This window comes from Mercenaria mercenaria, chromosome 2 (assembly GCF_021730395.1).
Source record: "Mercenaria mercenaria strain notata chromosome 2, MADL_Memer_1, whole genome shotgun sequence".
NCBI lineage: Eukaryota > Metazoa > Mollusca > Bivalvia > Venerida > Veneridae > Mercenaria > Mercenaria mercenaria.
Window position 1 is genome coordinate 90,481,200 of NC_069362.1, and position 24,777 is coordinate 90,505,976.

Consider the following 24,777-nt stretch of genomic DNA (forward strand, 5'->3'; position numbering starts at 1 on the left):
AAATTGCTTCATTGCCTTAAATGATTTGAGGAGACGTAACAGTCAGAATGAACATTTGCACAAACGTTGTCTTTCCCAAAGGAAATTGTTTTAGCTATTGTCTACAAAATCAAATTAAATGTGTTCATTAAATAGTTCTCTGATAAACAGAGAAGCCTTCGTACTTTTAGGGATATAGAAATACTTTATATGAATAAGCCGTAAGCTGTCTTGTTTAAAGGTCGGTGGTACCCGGGTTTCAGTTGATTTCTGAAAACCCGACTCAACAGAATATGCAGTGTGTTACAAGTGCACTCTTCTAGAATGTAGAAAATTACATTAATGTGAAGAACTTCAAATGCTAATGGTATTTATTTGTTGATCATTAACTATTTGCAGATATACATCTCAAAGCGTCTATACACCTTTTCAACCTCTCAAAAATTAAATAACAATTTTTGTTCGAAATAGTCCAGGAATTATGATTTCTATGGAAGGATGATTTTGTAAATTTAAAAGACGAATCTTAATCTCACACAGCTGTTATTAGGAGGTAACTAACTTCCCAGGAAAGACGGCTTTGTGTGTATGGGTGCTATACACTATGCATGTTAAAGAATCAGACTGTCTATTCGCAAAGGGCTAGGCTAAGTTAGGCGGACAGGCCTGTATCTAAAATGATTTCTCTCTATCTGTTCTGGGGGCTTTATCTCACTCTGTCTCTCTGGTCAGATCGCTCTGTGTCTGTACTAGTAGAGGGTGAATTTCGCGCCCTTTGTGGCTGCGTTTGCTATATGTAAAGCGCCTTTGAACGTGTTTATCACGAAAAGGGCGCTATATAAATCTGGTATAATAATAAATAATAATTAGGCATTTTTGTATTTAACTGGTATTTTCAGTTTTTATTTCCTACCGTCACACTTTTTACGGATGTTTGCGCTCTTGTTTTGAAAACTGACATAATACATGTTCTATTGTAAAAAGGGTATATTTATAGGGTATAACAGTATTTACTAAAAGTTATAAAGTTAAAACGCATTATAGCAAGTGTTGCTTCAAAAATCGTCCCTTCATGCACAAGTTTGGTATACATCTAGGGCAAAAAAACCATTCAAATGAAATGTTTACAGAATAACTTGCTTATTAATACCCCCCCCCCCCACCCCACCAACCAAGCTAGCACCGGTTAAAGCGGAAATCTTGTTATACATATATTGAAGGTGTCAAGAAATCAGAAAGTATAATAACACTGAATTCAAATACGGGGAGACTTTAACGGCCGCCACAATACAGTTGTTGTGATAGTTACATTGTAATGAAGTCTATAACAAGATGCTTTGGAAGCATAATAGAGTGCAACCTATAAAATTATAGCCCCTGTTTGTGAGGTAATGAAAAGTACACCGTTCACACATCCTAGCACCAGTTAAGTGCCAGTTTATAACACATATGTTGAATGGACTTTATGATTCCTAAGAACCAAACAGTATTGGATACTTTTAGCGCTTAAATACTTCTGTTGTGATAGTTGATAAAATCTGCAAGAAAATCCTTTGGAGGCTTTGACCTATAAAATAATAGTCTCGGCTTGATAATATACTGTTTTTACTGTAATTAGTTAATTGAAGCTTAACTTTTACGTATCCTTTATAAAGCCAGTAAGCGTGGCGCATAAAGTTCAGCCTGGCCTGTTCAAACTTCATCATTTTGAAGCGTAACAAACTTCATTCCTTTCGTAACGAATGACACAGTTCTGGCGTTAAAATGAGGACGTGTTAACAGAACAGAAAAGAAAATCCTACTCTACTGTTGACTTCTCCATTTCCTAAGACACTATTTTCCATAGAAACTTACATAAATAGGAGAGGGAGTTTGACATTACTCTTTATTCTTGATAACAAAAACAAACAGTTCGCAACGTTGAATCGAAATTCTGACAGGTTTTGACGACCTCGAGCTCATAAAAAGAGTCTTGAGAGTATCCTCAAAATTTCGTCATCTAACCAGATGGTACTAATAGAACAAACTACACATTATTAGTGTATGAAACTCGAAGTAATTGTGTCATTTAAAACAGCTGAATCGTTCATGTCCAAATATCGAATGATACTACCATAGCCTGGCATGAATATTGTTCAATTAAAGAATTCAACTGACTGAAGATAGATAACATATGGTGAAGTATTTACAATCGTCTTTCAGCAAAAAGGGCACATTAAACAAAACTTCCCCATGGGCTTAGCAAAATTGATATATCCTTCTTTTATTAAACTCATATAAATTTGCGGAACAATCAAGAATTTCAACATGTATTAATTTAAAAGAGACGAGACTTTGACATTTGTCGTTCTGTGAAGTGCCCCTCAAAAACTTATAGACTTAGCAACTGTAATGTTTATTTAGTATCAGATAAACATTTACAATACAGCTATGACTGCTTATTTTTTGCAAGGTTTCCAAACTGAATTCATTTAGTATTCAAGTTAACATAATTCATTCATATTGCGTAATCAAAACCCAATAACCATGTATAAACTTACGGAGATAGAGAAAACCAGTTGAGATAAGCCACATTTAAATTATATTATAGGGACTAAAATGTCATGTGATCAAATCAAATGAAACGTTTGATTTAATCCATTTTGAAGGAATACAATTTTGCAATGGTATAATAATAAGGTAGATTATATATTCACTGAATATTTATGTAAAGGGAAGCCAGACAGTGTCGATTGTAATCAGCAATAAAAATGTAATATTAAAGTACAATGATAACTGCAAAAGGGAGGATAATGCGCAATGTCACTAGAATCGAATCACTAAACATTTCCAAATTTGGTATACCTGCAAATGTAAAACTGTGGGAGGTTTATTGATTGAAATGCAACCAGCGAATCATTGCTCTGCATTTGATGTGTTATTTGTATGATTTTTCAAGCTTCCTCCTCATAATAATGGAATCGAAATTTAAAGAAACCTGTGATCACTCCTCATAAGGCTGACGTTGACAAATAGACAGACGGACACATATCGATACTGACTTCAGCTTCACGTAATAGCGACAGTCATGCAGTCTCATAGAAGTTGCATTATTAAGTTATTTGACGGGCAGCTATTTGCTGTCTGAATGCGTTCCCATAGATAACGATTTATCCAGTTACCCAAAAGGCGGATCATTTGTGAGGGTACAACGCTTGACTGGTACCAGTGGTTTACAGACGTCACGTAGCCATGTGGAAAAAAATGTTACATTTTCACAATTCCTTTTTGCCTCTTTTACAAGTTTTAGACTTAATTTGTCGATGAGTGTTCGAAAACATCATGTGTATAAAAAGCATTTTAAAAGATACTAAAATCATGTGACAATATGATAATAATAATAATAATAATAATAATAAAGTATTACATTAAAATCGTTTTTTTTATCAACGTTGAGCAGTACATGCATTATTTAATCCAAATAAACCGAGATATCATATTTAAAGCAGACGCTTGTAAATGGGGAAAATGTTCTTTTTATGAATGTGAATTCTATATATATATTACTTTTATTGCATATATATATATATGCACTATTTCTGATCTCGTTAGTCAAAACCACCAATACAATTAGGTAGAAGGAAGAAGACAAAATGAGGAAGCAATGAATTATACTTAATTTCCATTCAATTACATTATTCTAAATCACAATTATGCTCTGTTCTAAAACATGTTTACCTAACTGCAAACGTTGATTTGTTTCTATTTATAGGACCGAATGAGATCGATTTTGAACTACGTTACCAGCGAACGAGACTTCCTGGTTTGGTTGCAGATTGTGTTGCTTGATATGATTTAATATATAACATAGCCTCACATAACACATAAACCGTTTAACTTAAAGTTTGTGACGGAATAGAAACCAGCCAAGAAAAAGTGGCAGAATAGTGAGATGCATACGTTAAGGTAATATATTATTTTGTTAGATATTCTTTTTTCATTTATTTCGGCTTGGGTGGATTCAATACTCTCGCTTTCATAGCTTTTGGTATTATTTAACCATCCCTGTTTTTTTCTTTTTTTTACTTTTTGGCACTTTCTGTGATAACCTCATATCCCCGATTTTAACTCCAGTTTGTTAAGCTATACCCATTCTTTTATCGATTAGGGCAAGCCCATTATTTTAACCGTGGACCATCCCTCGCTTTTTGTGGAATTGCACTAAGTCGAGTCATTGGAAGTTTCATGTCCTCCGGCGTATGGACACATGTGGGTGTCTCTAAATTGTTTTTGGTACATGTGACATGTATAAATGTTGAATTCTGCTTAACCCAATGCTAGAGGGCGTGGACGGTAGCATGTATTGTCTTTACCGCCTACATGTGAGCAGGCAGAGTCAAATGGAGCCTGAAATATTTTCATTCTTGTCGTGTTGGGCGACCTGTGGTGTTTCCACTTTTTGCATTTTCCTAGGCATGAATCGCGGGCTTAGCGCAAAACAGTTGTTACTGACATTGTTTTACAAATATCACTTTTTTACACTTTTCAACCCATATGCATGTCTACATCATCATATAAAATATTAGGTTTGAACTATGAAGATTTATGTTTTAATTTATTGTTTTCCAAAAGGTTGTATCTGCAAGTGCTGTTTTGTTTTTGTGCAGAACGGTTGTAACTGACAGTTACAAGCGTTTTACACAACAATGTGTTATAAACAAACAGTAAAACGAGAAGTAACTGCTTTATATAGTAAAAGAAGTATCTACTTTATATTGACAACATCATCAGTGACATCATTTGTTATGTTTGTGTGGTGGGTGCGATCGCATCACCCTTCTTCGGCAAAGGTTGTATTTTCCATTACATCAAAATACCTTTGAATGTCCATCCAAGCAATCACAATTATAGTTCGACCTCGAAATTAACTTTTTACAAACATTTCAAACTGTATGGATGGCCAAAATCTTGCATTTCGGCAGCATAATACCAAAAATGTTATCAAAATGAAATATGAATCCATTATAAATGGAAGAGGTGAGAAGAAACTTCGTGCATCTAATTTAAATCCCAGATCTGTCAAAAATAGGACAATTTTTCTTAATCATTAAAAAAATTTTCAAAGGACTGATTTGACAGCGTTCACTGAGCATTGGCTCAGAACTACCCTGGATAAAACATGCATTGGCGAACTTGTACCAAATGGTTACTCAATTAAAAATGTTGCACGGCGCAGCGGCAGCCGTGGAGGAGCTGTGGCTCTCATATATAATTCTTCGTGTAATCGCATCTAGTCGTGACAAAGACTTTAAACATGAATTGTAATTTGAGTATCAATGGACTTCCTGCACGAGTGACAGAGATATATAGCCCATCACAAGCAAAACAAAACGGTTTACAAGCTAGTATGTTTCTATAGGAAGAATGGCCTGCTTTCCTAGGCAGATATGCTACAGTTGATAAAGACATCATCATTGTGGGACACATGAATTTTCATATCGATATTGCATCAGATCGAGATGCTGTCAGATTTACCAATGTACTTCAGTCATGTGGTATGCATCAACATGTGAATGGACCCACCCATGCTCGCAGCCATACATAAGATGTTGTTATAACCAGGGGCAGCAGCAGAATAATATCAGGTGCCGAGGTCATCGATCCAGGTCTTTATGACAATACTTTGTTTGTTTGTTTTGGGTTTACCGCCGTTTCTCAACAGTATTTCAGTCATGTAACGGCGGGCAGTTAACCTAACCAGTGTTCCTGGATTATGTACCTGTACAAACCTGTTCTCCGCAAGTAACTGCCAACTTCCCCACATGAATCAGAGGTGGAGGACTAATGATTTCAGACACAATGTCATTTATCAAATAGTCACGGAGAACAGACACCCCGCCCGAGGATCAAACTCGCGACCCCGCGATCCGTAGACCAACGCTCTTACCTACTGAGCTAAGCGGGCGGGCTTTGACAATACTAGTAATATGTCACAAGACCATTATGCCAGTCATTTCAACGCCTGTGCCACAAAGCCATAAAATTGTGCTCTATTGACGTATGTTCTTTCCAACAAGGCATCTCATCGTCCCTTGTACTAAATACGTTTCCAGAAGGCACAGACGTGGATCAGCCAGTGAGTGCATATTCAAATGTATTATCCTTACTGATAGATAAACTAGCTCCCTTGCGCACAAAAACTATCGTTCATCAACCTAGTTGTCCGTGGTTTACAGACTAATTTCATAGGGCTAAACACTTAAAACGCAAGCTTGAGCAGAAATGGCATATATATAAAGTAACAATCGACCATCAACTTTATAGGGACCAGTGTGCTACCGTGAATACATTCCTAATTCAGGCCCGAACAGACAACTTCTCTGATAAAGAAAAATCATGTGGCACTGACCACAAAGGTTTGACTAGATAATCAAAAGCTAGGAGACAGTCAAGATGCTACCCGTGCCTTCAACGCACTCTCAAAGGAACTTGCGCAGAAGTTTAGTGACTGTTTTATCGATAAAATTGAAAACATTAGGAATGACATTATTTCGCATAGCCAGACTGATTGTGATTTAGCATACTTTACTTGTTCAGAACATCTGGAAGTAGCAAAATGCCTTGTTGATTTGGCTCCTGGAACGACATCATAAATACATCAATGGAATTAGGTTATAAAAGAGTTTAAGAGTGCGAATATAAGACCGCTGCTTTATAAACCAGGTCTTGAACCAAATATTCTCAAAAGCTACAAGCCTGTGTCTAAGCTCCCTTTCATTTCAAAAATCTTAGAAAAGGTAATTAATGCGCGTCTTCAGCGGCATTTAAGTGAAAATAAGCTACATGAGGGACTGCAGTCTGCGGACATAAAGTTTTATTCAACTGAGTCGGCTCTGATAAAGGTACAGAATGACATCTTCATATCTCTTACATCATATTTGAGTCACAGACAAAGCACATGCGTGGATGTCATTATATCTAAACAGTCATTGTGCTACCCGATACGTCTGCAGCTATCAAACTGTGTGCGTTGATGGTGAGTAGTCGACGCCTTTGTTGATGAAGTACAGTGTGCCCCAAGGATCAGTACCTTTTCGGATATACGCAAAATTGCACGAAATAACTTCGTGATTTAATTTTTTCTTGGGGAGGCTCCCATACCCCATCTGCGGGAGAGGTATAACACACCTAAACCCACACGTTGTTTCTCGCCTAGTACTCGCACACCCCTCCGAAAATTTCTGGTTACGCCTATGAAGGATTTTTTAAAGGCTGCTGACATTCATTCATGTTGTTGTCTTCAAATATTGTATAAAAACAAACCATTGCATTTATACGTGCGTAACATTTAATTTAACACAGTTAATTTGATATCAAACTGCATTAACTAAATGTAATTATTTTAACTACATGTTTATTATATAAAATAATACCATGATTATCTGCAGGTACTTAACACAAAATCAACTATTTCAAGTAATTGCAGTGTTCTAGCATTATGTAGTTATATTATCACTTAAGATGATTTTGTTTATTTATAGTTAGGTTTTTGTGGTACAATGTAGTAATATTTTTAATTCATTTTGTTCTGAATAAATATACAGTTAGTCAGCTATGTTTACTCTAATTATGTTGATATAATTTAAATGAATTTTAGTTGTACATGTTTATTTTTGTTGCAAAGGTTGTTTTACAGCATTAAAATTTGATTAAATGCTAAAGTTATAATATGGTGTGTTTCATATTTTTATTATTTTGTCAACAACATTAGCCTTAATTATTTATGAAATACATGAAGGTAAGTAAATTTGAAATAAAAAACAATGATAAGCCAGTATTATTAAAAATTCACATAAATTATTGGGGGAAAATCATTTTCATTTCAGATACAATCGTTTTGCATTTAAACATTTTCCCCAAATCTCTGCATTTTAAGTGCATAACGGTTGTAAACGACAGTTTAACAAATATCTCATTTTAATGCAAGAACAGAGCTAGTGCTGATAATATGTTAAACAAAATGCAAAAAATATGTTTCCATGCAATAAACTTGGTTTGAATGATGTAAGTTCCAAAAATTAATTAAGTATTAATGTCTTCCTGAAAAATAAAAATTTCAAAATTTCAGTAACAACTGTTTTGCGCTAAGCCCGCGGTATATCAATATTTTGAATACATTTAATAATGAAAAAATGTCATTTTCTGAAAACAAATGCCAGGCATCTAGTGTTTACACTCAGATAACAATTTATGAGCAACAGTAGTATGAAACTCACAGGATGGATTCAAGGTTGTACAATTTGTCCCATTTTTTGAAAGGTGTTTACCTTGTGCAGTGAAAAATCAGTAAAATCGTTAAAAATCAGTTATTACAAAAATGTATACTTTTTAATATAGAAACTACAATAAGGATAAATTATTCAATAAGTTTATGCTGCTAAAATTTTAAATAATGTAAATTCTTTGTTTTCATGACAGTTGTCAAAACTTTATTGTTGTCTGGACTTTGACACATTTATGCACTTTAATATTTGATAGTCCAGAATGTGCTAAAAGGCTTTTAAATGTATTTATGATAAGGTCATTGTAATCGTCTGGATAATTTAAATGTTAAGACTTCCTGACTGATAAGGTGTTGATTGCTGTCAAAACTTGTTAATATTTTAAATACTTCATTTTAATTGGTCAGTTATTATATGTTGACAGCGAATATAATTTCAAGACAGCAGGTTTCTAGGAGAATAGATTTGGATTTCCATGTAGAAACATTGTGGTTTTCCACAAGAACACTAGAATTGTTAATACTTAAATCTTTTTTCTAATTGTTATATTCTACAGATATCCCTGTGAAAACTGTTGATTGTTGATGTGTGGTTTTCCACTTAAGAAAAATAAAGAAGATAATCTGGAACTGTGTTTTATTATTTGGACATAATAAGTAGTGCCTTAAACGAGAATTCCTACAGTATTTTTTCCTTTCTTAGATTTTTTTTCAAATTCATATATATGATAGGAAAAATTGTGCTGAAAACAATGAACAAATAAAAACAATGGGTCATCAGGCTTGTTTTTGTGAAAAGTTGTTTTGAACACACCCACTATTGTTAAAACTGTCAGCGATTTTTCAACATTTTCATAATTTTCTGCTTATTTATAAATACCGACCAAAATATGCATGAAGACAGCACAATAGGGTTTATTCTTTTTACAGATTTTATAATATATGTATTTGATATGATAGTCATATTTGTAATACTATATCATTACAATAATTGATACAAATGAAAAAAAAATTGTTTCGTATTCACTTTTATGAACTTTTTTCAACGAAAAATACCCATAGTGAAGAATATTTTTTTCAAATTTTGAAAAAACTGTTTCATAGATTTTTTCCCTGTTTTTCTTGTGTATAAAAATTGTATTGTGAACATAAAAATGGCTAAAAATATATGGGTCACCAGGCTAAATTTTATGTTAGGCCGCTTGAATACAACACCTGTTTGGACGAAAAAGGGCGCGAAGCTGACCAAATTGATTACATGTATATATGCTAGAAGTTAAAAAAGATTTTAAAAACATAATTCTTTTTATAATTGAATACTAAATAATGTGAGTAGGGATACCGTCTTATCGATAGAAAGTTAATTGTCTAACATTATATGAACAACACTGTCTTTGTACTAAATGCGCCGTCAAAACACAGCCACATAAATGGCAAGATACATGTCAGGCATGATTTATGTCAGTAGTAGAGGACCTGACTCTAGATCACATTTCCCCTTCTTTGTCTATATAAAGCCGCCATCTTGGATTGGGTATAGTCAATTTTCGGGATGGGACTCAATGACGTGGATTGGGTGCAGTCAATTTTCGGGGTGGAACTCAATGACGTAGATGACTCTAAAAAAAGATGACTCTCATATGAAAGGTCAGATATCTTTTATATTCAACTTGATACTTTGAACTTTGAAGTGAGATTGTGTACTATAGGAGAGGTGTTCTGGGACTTGGATCAACTCAGTAACTAAACGAGAGATGTGCCTTTACTCTTTTATTTCTCTAGTTATAGCGATTCTCTGCAAATACAAACATACAAACAACATTCATACAACGCTCACCAATTATACATGTACTCATATAAACAACAGATGTACTTTTAAACATACTTCACATCAACAAAGCTTGCACTATCCAATCATTCAGAAAATTAAATTTAAAGTCTATATATTCATTTTATGCTATTTAACAAATTCGATATCATAACTTCGAGTTCAATAATTACGCTTTGAATAAATTAACAGTATTTAGTTACCGAATTTGGTCTCTTACTCATCAAGTCTCATCAGAATAATTTATGTCCACAGTTAACGTTCAGTTCAGTTAACGTTTCAAAGTCTTGGCGGAAGTATAAACAACTATAACGTTGACGTCAATGAACGCCGCAAATTATCACGTGACTGAAGACGCCAAACAGACGTCAAATAAATAGCGTCAGATACAACAAATATTAGAAACTACATTTATATTTCTAACAGTCCCCACTATGAAATTACATACATTTCATAACAAATAAACTTTCAAAAAATTAAAACTTCCATGCTTTATCAATAATCAATCATTCTTAAGTTGATGACATATTTCACGTAATTAGTTAATCTATGCAAGGTGCACGAAATCTAACCAAAAAACAATTTTTCTACGCTTCATAAAGACAATTCCTAAGTAGCGCATTTATAACAATTTGTACAACAAAACTTGGCTCTTACTTGTTTGTTATAATTATTATTTAGCTTCGAAAGAAGTTAGGATCGAATTTACATTGAAGCCTCAAGAAGACACAGTTTAGTAACTGGCCTAATTAATTGACCTGATTTAGTTTTGATCACACAGCTTCTAACTAGGCCATCTCTACCAAGATTCACGTCAACCACTCGGGCTAGTGGCCACTGTCCTCTGGGAACGTTGTCAACGGCAACAAGAACTACATCATCTTTCTTCAGGTTTACAGTTTTACGTTGCCATTTCTGACGTTTCTGAAGTAGTGGTAAGTATTCTCTCAACCATCGTTTCCAAAATACATCTGCGAGATACTGCACTTGTCTCCACCACAGTTTTGCGTATATATCTTGCTTCTTAAATATACCAACAGGTAAGCACTGGTTTGATTTCATTAGCAGTAGCATACTCGGCGTTAATGCTGGTGGGTCTCTGGGATCGCTGCTAACGGGTGTCAAAGGTCTGTCATTTAGTATTTTCTCTGTTTCAGCCATTAATGTAAGCAGCTGCTCGTCGTTAAGTAGTTGTTCTCGGACGAGAGATTTCAATATAACTCTAGCAGAACGAATTAAACGTTCCCATGCTCCTCCCATATGGCTTGCGTTTGGAGGGTTGAAATGCCATTCAATGTCGTTCTGGACAAAAAAATCCACTGAGTTTGGACTGGTTCCATAGCTGCAATGATTTTCGTAGTTCAGTTTCACCTCCAACAAGATTGGTTCCATTATCACTGAAGACTTTCCGTGGGCGTCCACGTCGACTTTGAAAGCGTTGAAAGGCAGATATGAAGGAATCAGTAGATAGACTGTGAGCAATTTCAAAATGTACCGCACGCGACGTTAGGCACGTGAAAATACAACCATAACGCTTTTCTCGTGCACGAGGTGTCTTCACAATAAATGGTCCGAAAAAATCGATTCCAATATGGGAAAATGGTGGCATATCCGGTGTCATCTGCTCGTCAAGCAAGGGCGCCATCTGTTGGGTCATTAACGGTGTATGTTGTCGTCTGCATGGGATGCAACATCTCAAAATACTCTTCACTGCGCTAGGTCCGTGTAGAATCCAATATTTCTCACGTGACATAGAAAGTACATGCTCTCTTCCAACATGACCATTATGTTCGTGGATATGTTTTATTTTAGTTTTGTTACCTGGTGTTTGCTAGGTAGTCCGACTGGATATTTGCTTGGATATTCGCATTGTAAGCGTCCTTGTACTCTGATCAGGTCATTGTGTATAATCGGGTTCAAAGATGCTAAGCAACTGTCTTTTCTTACAGAATTCCCATTTTGTAGACATATTCTCTCATCGGTAAACGACGTACGTTGAACCAACACTAATATGGTATGTTCCGCCATGTTGAGTTCATTGGTGCTTAAATCACCTTCACTCAGTCCCAAGGTGTGGTTTAAGTGTTTACGTCTGCAGTATGCCTTATATCTTAGTAACCAAGCAACGGCCCTTCTCAGCTTCGTCCAACTGGAGTATCTATCTATTATACTTTGAATGGATTCAACTGCACTAGTTGTGTTGAGGACAACCTCTTTTTTCAGCTCAGTGTCGTCGTCGTCTAATTCAGGTTTAGTTAGGTGGCTTGGCCAATGGCTTTCATCTTTTTGAAGGAATTCAGGTCCATGCATCCAAAATTTCATTGTCTTACAATCACTGGCATGCATTCCTCTAGAAGCGACGTCTGCTGGATTGGAAGCCGTATCTACGTGTCTCCATTGGTCTCGTGACGTCACATTATGAATTTCACTTACCCTATTTCCAACAAAGGTTTTGAATCTCCGGGTTTCGTTTTTAATATATCCAAGGACAATCATAGAATCTGTCCAGAATGTCACACTGTCAATGTTTATTTCTAGTTCGTCTGCTACTAGCGTATAAAGCCGGGAAGCGACAACTGCTCCTGAAAGTTCAAGTCTTGGAATAGATGTCTGTTTTATTGGCGCTAGTCGTGATTTTCCAGCAACCAGAGAGCATGAAATGAGGTTCTTTTCATCTTTTAATCTCAAGTACACTCATGCGCCGTAACCAAGTTGAGAACCGTCGCAGAATACATGTAGCTGGGCATTCTTTAATGTTCCAAAGTCCTGTGGTTTAAAACATTTTCTCATAGAGACAGCTTCTAAATATGGAGGAGTATCTAACCATTGTTTCCACTCGTACGTATCTTTTTCAGGGATAGGATCGTCCCATGAAAGCTTCTGTCTACATAGGTTTTGTACTATAGCCTTTGCACGTAGAGTTACTGGTGCAATCTGACTAAAGTACACCTCCTATTACGCTACGCATAGGATCTGACAACGAGCTATTGATGGCCTCGTTCTGACAACCCTTCCGCTAGCCAATCAAAAGCTAACTTACCACATTCTGCAAGCTTTAAAAAGCCTTGGTTTTTGATATCAACAATCTTTATGTCGAAATATGTCAGATGGCCGGTTAGCTCAGTCGGTAGGGCACTTGCTGTGTAAGCGAGAGGTCCCGGGTTCGAGCCCTGGATTAACTGCATATTTTTCTTACTCTTTGACATTCGAACAAGTTGTCTGATTGGTTCAAACGAAAATAGATTTGCGAAAATAAAAATAGCACTTTTGGAAATCCAAAATATACAGAAGACGAATGTGAATGGGTCGTTCTCAGATCTTCGTTTAGAAGATCAAGTACTTTAGTCAGATTGGTTACTGGTGCTACCAGTCCAAGGGGATCAAATATGGAACTGACGATGGAAAGGATGCCGCGTCTTGTTATTGGCTTTTCACTTGCTTTCACTTTAAATTTGAGTTCATCTTTCTCTACATTCCACTGAACACAGAGGGCCCGATCTACTGGCAAACTGTCGCTCTTGCTAAGATTCATTATAGATGGCGCTCGTTCTGACTCTGGGATAGATTCAACGACATATTTCTTATTGCTGAGCCATTTCGTCAGACGAAATCCTCCTCTCCTTAACAATGACTGTAAGTCTGCGGCTAACTCGATTGCTTTCTCATCAGAAGAAACTGATTTTAAGCAGTCGTCAACGTAAAAGTTCCTTTTAACGGTGTTGATTACCTCTGGTTTATACATATGTGCGTTATCCGTCGCTGTTCGTATTAATGCATATGCTGTGTAACTTGGGGATGAGGTCGCGCCAAATAGGTGTACCAGCATCTTATAGCATCTAGGTTGTTGAGTCATGTACCCTTCAGGCCACCATAGAAACCGTAGGGCATCACAATCTAAATCTTCGACACGGACCTGATGAAACATAGCCTCGATGTCGGCTGCTATAGCAACGGGCTCTTGACGAAATCTGATTAAAACGCCAACCAAGCTGTTCATAAAGTCGGGTCCCTGTAGAAGTTGACTATTTAGGGAAATTCCCTTGTATTTGGCGGCACAGTCAAATACAACTCTCACTTTTCCGGGCTTATTAGGATTCGTCACAGGATGATGGGGTAAGTACCACACGCGGTTACTATCAGATTCAATGTGTGTTACTTCCTGTGCATGTCCTTTCTGGATATAGTCAGTTACTGATGCTGTGTACATTTTATGCAGCTCTTGGTCTCGTGCTAACTTCCTCTTCAAATGTTCGAGTCGCGCATGCGCAAGAGTCAAGTTGTTAGGCATTACTGCTTTCTCGTCACGCCATGGTAATTTCAGTTTGTAATGTCCATTTTCATATCGCAACGAAGAGTTCATAGTGTTTAAAGCTTTCTTGTCTTCTAGTGACATTGAATTTCTTTCTACTTTCACTTTGTCATCAAAGTCCGTAGTCCACATTTTCTCAAGTTGTTGTTGTAACAATACATCAGCTGACTGCTGAAAATTTACATTAGCTGTTTTCTGTGTTGTAGTGTCTGTTACAGGTCCACGCACTGCCCAGCCTAGTTGAGTTTTAATGGCGTAGGGTTGATCATGGCGGCCTGAACGCACTTCTAAGGGTATATGTGCCTGTGGTGCATCTGTTCCAATAAGAAGCATCAAAGAGCTAGAGTCGATTTCAGGGATTTCTATCATAGATAAATATGGTAGATCTCTGATGTCAGCGTTTCTTACAGCAGATCTAGTTGATACTGGAAGAGATTTTACTGACCAAACTTTTCTCAACGTAACGTCGTTACCACCTGACGCCGGTTGCACGTGCAGCTCAACTTCCTGTCCTTCAACAATAATACCGGAAGAGCTTGCTGTAGACATCTTGAACGTCACAGGTTTGGAGGGCAGGTTCAGCGTTTTCAACAAGCGTTCATCACATAATGTTTGGTCAGCTCCCTCGTCAAGCAGAGCATAAGTCTTGCAGTACGTCCCACTTTTACCTCTAATAAGTACAGGTATTATACCTAAACAGTTCTTCACACAAGATCCGCTTTTAGTTGCGCAATTTACGACGGATTGTTGATCTGTGTGATCAGATTTACTATCTACCCAACTATGTAAATGAAAGTGGTGTCTAGATTTACATTCTGTTACATTGCACCCAGTAGGTTTTCTACAAACGTTAGAAAAATGTTTGCCCTTTAAACAATTGAAACAAAGTCTGTTCTTTTTTACAAACTGTTCCCTGTCATTTAAATTCATGGCTGTAAATTTTGTACATGAAGCTAAATCTTTACAACTACCTGAACAACAATAGCACTTACGTGACGGCTTATACATTGGATTGTTTACTGCACTATTCGTAGCAAAACTGACAGCATTATTTCTACGAGGTGCAGGACTTGGCTTTGACTTAAAGGTTCGATCTTCAACAATCTTACCATGACTCTTCTCATTTGCAAGGTCAAGACCATATAGGGAAGTGGCGATTCGAGCCTTTTCTTCTACAAATTTCACTAGATCTGAAAAGCCCCGGGTTCCTACCAGACTCAGTAATTGAGTGTGCAATATCTACCCATTTACCGCGGACGTGCATAGGCAAACGTCTAACAATGCGACGTAAGTTGTCTGTGTTATCTATGTCTGACTTAAATCCTAACTGAGACAAAGTAATTTCACATTTTCTCATCTCAAGTGCTAAATCTGAAAGACCATTAGTGTCAGACGCCTTTAAGGAATGACCATTTACAATTTTATCTACATAAGTTCTAGCAATGTTATGTGGCCTACCGTACCGTGAGTACAAAATGTCTCTTGCTCGTTTATAACCTTCACTTGGACTCAGTAATACACAGTCTTCTATTGCACTCTTTGCCTCTCCGTCACAGTATTGTATCAAGTAACTAAGTCGTAACCTGTCGTCACGAACTTTACAGAAAATGTTTGTTTCAAAGTTATTCACAAATTTGCAGTATTCCAATGTTGAACCGCTGAATCTCAGGAGCTCCGGCTTTGGTAAGTTGAATCCTTCTTGTAACGTATTTGCCAGCAACTGAAAAGCTGATTCTATGCTAGTGTCTGTATTTCTCAAAACGTTAGTGTCTGTTTTTCTCAAAACGTTAGTGTCTGTATTTCTCAAAACGTTAGTGTCTGTATTTCTCAAAACGCTCGTGACTACATTCTCAGATGGATGCGCGTTCTGATTCATTGATCCATTCTTACGTTGCTCCGTTACCAAATGAGTGTTGTTAGGTGTATTTATAATTACACAGTCGTCATGTGCACTTCTTGTGTTCTTATCAGACTGTTCATGACCGGAAGTGAAATCATTTACTGTCGTCTGCTTCACATATGACGAATCTTGCACGTGCTCACCAGTTTCTTCCTCCAATGCCTCGTGCCAGACCGATTCTTCAATACGCGCTTGCTCTAATTCACACTGATATTCAAGTTCTTGCTGTTTAATTTCTATTTCTCTGCGCGCCAGTTCAAGCTCGTGTTTTTTCTAAGAGAATTTAACTTTTGCTCAGCAATCAAACGTTTAGCTTTGGAACTCGCAAGTTTCGTTTTACACGTTGATGACGCATTGCTACAAATTTCGTCATTTTCATTATACTGGTTCGATGACTTCCATTGTTCATATCTTTCCTGAAACTCTGTGAAATTATTATGATAACACTCATAGGATTGTTCCAGATTTTCACAATCGGCGGGTTCGTCACATAAGTCTAGGCACTCTAAATGTATGTTCCTGAAAGCGTTGAATTTGTCGCACAGTTTCACATACAAGTTTTCAACAAGATCATCATTATCATGAGAAATCATGTATTGTTCCAACTCCTTATACAGTTTCGTCAGTTGCGCACATTTTGCTGACCTTGACCGCTTAAGTCCTTGAAAGGTTTTATTTTCAGAGTCTGTCAACTTCGTCTATCCAATGATATCGTCACTGTTTCTTCAGTGGATCTACATCAACCGCTGGATTCGAGTATTCGATTATTCGACAATTCGAGAATTGTTCTGGGACTTGGATCAACTCAGTGACTAAACGAGAGATGCGCCTTTACTCTTTTATTTCTCTAGTTATAGCGATTCTCTGCAAATACAAACATACAAACAACATTCATACAACGCTCACCAATTATACATGTACTCATATAAACAACAGATGTACTTTTAAACATACTTCACATCAACAAAGCTTGCACTATCCAATCATTCAGAAAATTAAATTTAAAGTCTATATATTCATTTTATGCTATTTAACAAATTCGATATCATAACTTCGAGTTCAATAATTACGCTTTGAATAAATTAACAGTATTTAGTTACCGAATTTGGTCTCTTACTCATCAAGTCTCATCAGAATAATTTATGTCCACAGTTAACGTTCAGTTCAGTTAACGTTTCAAAGTCTTGGCGGAAGTATAAACAACTATAACGTTGACGTCAATGAACGCCGCAAATTATCACGTGGCTGAAGACGCCAAACAGACGTCAAATAAATAGCGTCAGCATCGTTCTGATTGGCCAGTATAAGAAATAGAAGGCGTTGCGAGCTACTGTATATACCGGCACCTCCTCCTCCTCCTCCACTCCTCCTCCTCCTCCGTCCTCCCTTCTCCTCCTCCTCCACTCCTCCTCCTCCTCCACTCCTCTCGAGGAGGAGTGCCTTGAGTGAAGTGGAGCAGGAGTAGTAGTGGAGGAGGAGGAGGAGTGGAGGAGGAGGAGGAGGGAGGAGGGAGGAGGAGGAGTGGACGAGGAGGAAGATGAGGAGGTGTCGGTATATACAGTAGCTCGCAACGCCTTCTGTCATAGTCAAATTGACATTTGACTTATATGCGTGTGAGCCCTGAGTGACCAATGAAAATGCATCGTATCACTCACCAGTCAGAACACTACTATTTCTTATACTGGCCAATCAGAACGATGATTTGACTCAATTTATTATTCTTCGCCCTGTAAATTCATTCACTACCATTTTGGATATCAAAGTGTAAGGATCTGGTAAGCTTACTTTGACGTATTTTTAACACGAGTGATTTCACTTCCGCTTTCACACCGTTAGCTGATAGACGTTGTCAAACCGTTTCGTAGGATACCAAAAACGAGTATATTATGTTGAGTAATTAAGGAAAAACTCGATATTTTACGCATGAGTGATTTCATTTTCGGTCGGATGCCTGTAATCGTTAGTTCTTGTCAAGCGCTTACGTTTGACACCAAGATTATTAATATGGTTTGATTAGTAAGGAAGATATAGTATTTGCATAATTTAAGACGTAAATTTTGAATTTAGCACCAAATGATGCCGTCGCAAATGTATATACTACTTTTTTAGCTTTTCAGCCATTTTTGAAAATTCATTAGCTTCATTAAAGAAATACTAGCAGACGGAATCAATAATAGAACAAAACAGAAATTTTGTTATAGACTTATACATTCAATATTTTCGTATAGAAAACATGTATGTATATAATCACGTGAAATATATGCGTATAATGAGCATAAGAAAAACTAATTCAAGTTTGTATTAATAATAGTAAACATTACCTTCTATATCATGTCGGTGGTAAAGGCATCAGGATAAGTTTTCAATGACTAGAGCGAGTTGTCATTTATACTCTGCCTCATTTTCAAAACATGAGTCAGTCTTTATCCTTGAAAAATGCATCACTGTACTCTGGGTTTCTTCATTGAAGCAAGCGAAATCGCATCCCCGGGGGAATCCTGTATCCCACACGTGGCATCAAAATCCATTAATTTATCCTCGTCGGTAAAAGTTTTCGCCATCATCTCTAACGTTGCTGTTATATTTTCCATACTGTCCGCATGAATTATAAAGTTAAAATGATTTAACTAACGTATTCGCGTTCTTATATACACGCCAAAATAAGATTCTAGTTTTCTCTGGTGTAAACTGGTAAAAACCCAAAATGAGGCACTAATACACTTATTTTCAATGACTGTTATTTAAAGGACAAATGTTAAACTTTCCCAGTGTTATATACATACTCGAGTTCTACAGGTAAATATCATTCGGTTAAAGGATATGGCAGAGTGCACATAACGGTTTATGCTGTATGAACAATTAAATTAGGTATTTCTGTTTCATTTTCGTATGTTTATGTCGCGATCATAAAGCGTTAACGGCGCTCTTTAAAATCAATATTTATGTACACTATAGCGTGGAGTAGACGTAAAGCGATACAGGTCTTAACCTGTTTATTGGAAAAGTGTTACCGCTTGTCAAAATACTGCATTCTGATTGGCTGTTGGTAGTGAAATGATATTTATATTCAACCATCTAGAGTTTGATTCATTAGGTGAATTTATCCGGGAGAATGCGCATTACTGGTACGTTGTATGACAAAGTTAGTTAAGTATTTCTATCTTATTTCGTACCAGGTTTATTAAAGAAATTATAATCATTTCTATAATTATTTTAATGTGCTCATAAATCGTAACCTGCGCTATATAAAATCATCATATTTGTACGTTATAGCATGGTGTACAGGTTTAAGCCTGTCAAAAAAAATTATGCTCTGATAAGTATTCAGACTATGATTACTGACTGTCACTTGACGGTAAGATGCAGAAGAGAACACGTTGCTTATAACTGACTGAACAAATTAATATTTTTTTAACATTTCATATTGATACTATATTTAACTAATAAATCATATTGTATAAAAATGGCTGGAGTTGAATCTAGGATGTCGTAACACCAGCCTATCACAAAAATTTGAATGTCACGGTTTCCTTGTACTAGGAAAGTCGGCTCTTCCTTGACGATAATGAATTGAAGCAACGCTAACTAGGGCCATGCCACCTCTCGATCCGTAGTACTGAGTCCTTGATGTGCGCGTTTTAGGTGAGAGAGAGGTTAAATGTCGGCTCAATATCTAACATGGGAAGCTCTAGTTTAATGCATTCAATTCTGTACATTTTTTTTTAATTATAACGCTGATCACATTAGTACCTTGATAACTTGATTCTTCTGTGCCTTCTTAAGTCGACGACTTGTATACTCCTCCTATAGTACTCGATCTCACTTCAAAGTTCAAAGTATCAAGTTGAATATAAAAGATAACTGACCTTTCATATGAGAGTCCTCTTTTTTAACATAAGGATGTCTGCTTAATACAACTGTTTTATAAAAAATACTTTATATAGCTCCTTACCTGAGTTTCTTATGACTTCTTAAGTATTTTCTCTTCATAAATCTAAAATGGCGGACAAGCATATATGAACGTGACGTTATTTCGTTCAAATGAGTCCCATCCCGAAAATTGACTGCACCCAATCTACGTCATTGAGTTCCACCCCGAAAATTGACTGCACCCAATCCAAGATGGCGGCTTTATATAGACAAAGAAGGGGAAATGTGATCTAGAGTCAGGTCCTCTACTACTTATGTCAATACAACATAAACCAGTATCAACATTTGATTACTGATAATAAAATCTGGAAAGTAGATCCCTCGGAAGCACCGAGAACAAGGCAAACTGTGAAAATTGCAAACTTGGTTTGATTGAGTCTGTTCATGAGCAGTAATGGAAATTGCAACACTGCCCACGCCCCCTAGCACCGGCTTAAGCAGTATTCAATCTTCAAATCTAAACTTGTTTAAAAAAGGTTATTTTATTCAAGATTATTTATATTTAAGATTGTCTGTCACATGTTTCAACAAATGTTGACTTCACTTCAATTTTTAATTGATATTGTCGGCTGCGCAGAAAGATGCGCATTAAAACTATAGGAATTCCCTTAAATACCTATAATATCATCGTAATTTACGGCATTACACGTTTCATTACTGTTAGAATTATATTAGAAAGACAGTGTAAAATCTACAAAATGTTGACGTTTGAGCTAGACTAGGGTGTATTTTCATGTCAACCACATTATCTTATTAGAGATGTACACGCGATAGACCGTTGTAAAGATTAACAGTGGATAAGCGACAGAAAAGGGGAGTTTCTCTAAGTCGTTTTAAACTATTAAACTTTAACGTTTCAATATGTTTATTTGCGCATTGATGATCCTTTCTTTTGGTCTTGCAATTCAGTGTGGTATTGTGACTTCCTTGTATCCGTTCTCGCCGTCTCCCGTCGTGAACAATTTGCCTGGTGGCACTTAAGAAGTCAAAATTTTTGTTCAGTCTATGAGAATCTCGGTGGTGAGTGTAACCCAAATAAAAACGCAGACAAGTTAGATACTGCATTACCTTGGGTGAAAAAACTCTTAGAAAAGCATTGTTTAAACTTTTCAAGCAACATTTTCCACTAGATGTACATGAAAACAGGTCTGTATGATTATCCAGGTCTGTATGATTATCTCTATAAAATCTGGATCACTAGCTCTAAGTCAAAGCATAGAAACATACGTCTTAGTGCCATAATTTTTACTTTGTCTACAGAAAACTTGATAAAAGTATAAATACAATGTATGATAATTGGGATCATCTTTGGTCAAAACTAGGTTAGCAGGTACAATAGTAGAAAACAAAATATGTAAACATCATACAGGTAACATTTTCTACTTGATTTACCTGGTACATGTATTTTCATAAAAAAATTAAACCGGTCACTTAGTCGGATTATAGGAACTGGAAAATCTGTAAAAATAGAGCAATACGTCAAATCATACAGGCAAATCTGTTAAATCTCTAGAGGCCACATTTTCTACTCTCTCTAAATGATACTTCTTCAGATTGTTAGGACAAAGCGACCTAGTTTTCAACCCCGGATAAACTAGTTCCGACCTTGGCTTATTGTACAATTAGGTTTCAGAAAGATCAGATAGACAATCTGGTTTTTATTCATGTTAACAACTTTTTTTCTACTATTTGACCATTGCTACTTACATGAACCAGTTTCGTATTTGAGCTTGACCTCATACAGGAAATATTCTGTTTCAACTAGAAAATATGGTATCGAGCGCGTTTACAAGATTTTGTATGATTTGATCGAATGACCGTATTTTCTTTACTACAATGACCCACTTTTGAAAACTGTCAGAGATTTTATGAAGACTTACATTCTGTCCAGGTTTCATGTGAAGCAAAAAGAAAAATAATGTGGCCTTTCGTACTTTAACGAAGATTTGACCTATTGCATAGTATTTGACCCCAGATGATCGAATTCCAAACTTTTCTTATATTTTATCAAGGCACACATTCTGACTAGATTTCATGCACATGACTAAGAGAATACAGCCCCTAGAGTTTAAATAATGTTTATTTATGATTTGTGACCCAGTGATATATTTTATGACCCTAAATTTGAAAACGAAATATTTTAACAGGACTAATGAAGATCAGAGTTAAAAAAATCTATTAAAAGACCTATTGATCTAGTTTTAGACCTCACATGACGAAGTTTCAAACTTGTTCAATATTGTATGAACCAGGTTCATGTAAAGCATTTAGAAGCCATTAGTGTGTTAAAAAGGTTTTTATATTATTTACATAGCGACTTAGTTTTTGAGTCCATATGACATAGGTTCAAAATTTGCCTAGATCAAGCATTGTTCAACAAACGTCAGGTGATTCCTCTTATTTTAAATTTAATAAAGCAAGCTGACTTGGCAGCAATATCAGTCTTTATGCAAATTTGATTTGTCTTTGGAGAATTTCACCAATTTTTTTTATCCTGTTGATCGGTTTTCTGTTATTTTATCAGATATTGCAGACACGTCCATTCCAAAAACTTCCAAGAAATGGTATAATATTGATTGTAAGACCGCTATTCGAAAACGTAGAGCGGCCGTTAAAAAATTAATATTCGACCAACAAAAGACGATCTACAATCAGTTAAGGTCCTTAGAGCAAAAGCTCGCAGAACTATAAAACAAGCAAAGAAAAGGTCCTGGCATTCATACGTTTCTAAACGTAATTCTAGGTCATCAATTAAAAAAGTCTGGGAAATGATTCGTAAAATAAGTGGAAAAGAAAAAACTTAAAATGTTTCATACCTTAAACAATCAGACCAGTCTATTGCATCTATCAAAGAGGACATTGCTAATACTCTTGGTGAAGCTTTTTCAAAAAACTCTTCATCACATAATTATGACCAAAGTTTCCAAAACATTAAATTAACTAAAGAAAGCAAACCTCTGAATTTGATTCAAATAATAAGGAAGATTATAATAAACCTTTTTCGATCACAGAGTTACTTGACTCTCTATACAAATGTCATGATACTGCAGCTGGTCCAGACCAAATGCATTACCAACTTTTAAAACACTTACCACAAGAATCATTAGACCTGCTCCTTGAAATCTACAATATAACGTGGAAAACTGGTATTTTTCCAGACTCCTGGAGAGAAGCTATTGTTATTCCCATACAAAAACCCGGAAAAGATAGCACGAACCCAAGTTATTATAGACCGATAGCCCTTACTAGCTGTTTATGTAAAACTCTAGAACGTATGATCAATTCTAGACTAGTTTGATATCTCGAATCGCAAGGATTAATTACAAACTTTCAAAGCGGCTTTCGCAAACAACGCAGCACAACTGATCATCTTGTTCGACTGGAAAGTCTTATTCGTGATGCATTTATTAAAAAAGAGCATCTAGTATCTGTCTTTTTCGATTTAGGAAAAGCTTATGACACTACATGGAAATATGGTATTATGAATGATCTTAACCATATAGGTTTAAAAGGTCGTCTGCCAACATTTATATCACAATTTTTATCTGATCGAAGTGTTAAAGTACGTGTTGGTTCTACCCTTTCTGACTCTTTTGAGCAAGAACAGGGAGTTCCACAAGGTTCTATTTTATGTCACACTTTTTAGCATCAAAATTAATAATATTGTGAAATAATTGTTACCAGGGACAGACTTTTCATCATATGTTGATGATTTTTTGATATGTTATCGTTCAAAAAATATGCGTACGATTGAACGCCAATTACAACAGTGTTTGAATAAAGTTCAAACTTGGGCCATGGAAAATGGTTTAAATTTTCCCAATCGAAAACTCAGTATGTCCACTTTCATTGCAATATGCTTTAAGAGTGGCTGCCAACAAATCCAATCCTGCTCATAAAATTATTTTTAAACCAAAGTACTCCGATTCATATGAGAAAAAACCAAAACAAATCAAACCGTTTGGATTTCGCAGAAAATCTTCTATGAATGAAACTGACTTTGAATCCGATGGTATTAAAGAAAATTCAATTCTAGATACACCATCATGGACCCTTCATGCCCCTACAGTTCTTTTCGATTTGAAAACTGCCTTTAGAAAGTCTGAAACAAACCCTGAAATATTCAAGTCCAAATATCAAGAAATCAAGTCAACTTACATGGACTATTTTGCAATTGACACAGACGGTTCAAAAGATGAATCAAAGGTTGGATGTGCTGCTGTCAGCCACCTTCATCAGTCAAAATTACGTTTGCCAAATAATGCAACAATATTTTCAGTCGAGGCAAAAGCTATTGATTGAGCCCTAAATTGTATATAAAAAAATAGTGAAGAAAAATTTGTTATCTTTTCCGGCTCGCTTTCTCTTTTACAGTCAATTCATAACCGAAATATGGAAAATCCTTTCATTCAAAATATTCTTCTCAGGTTTCATGAACTATCTTTAAAAAATCTATCATATTTTGTTGGATTCCCAGTCATGTTGGTATTCATGGAAACGAGGATGCTGATACTGCAGCAAAGAAATCTCTTTCGTTATCACAATCTAATTTAAAACTACCACATACCGAT

At 36.1% G+C, this 24,777-nt stretch overlaps 1 protein-coding gene across 6 annotated transcripts in view; it reads left to right on the forward strand.

Moving 5' to 3' along the window:
- LOC123564538 (protein white-like) overlaps positions 1-24,777 on the forward strand; it is a 90,546-nt gene that overhangs the window by 37,359 nt on the left and 28,410 nt on the right. For all 6 annotated transcript variants that reach the window (XR_008369935.1, XR_008369936.1, XR_008369934.1 and 3 more), the window contains one exon: positions 3,731-3,924. Coding sequence is in view for 3 of the 6 variants with exons in the window: in XM_053537197.1 (XP_053393172.1) it covers positions 3,911-3,924 (14 nt within the window). In the remaining 3 variants the exon portion in view is untranslated. The remainder of the gene's footprint in view (positions 1-3,730; positions 3,925-24,777) is intronic.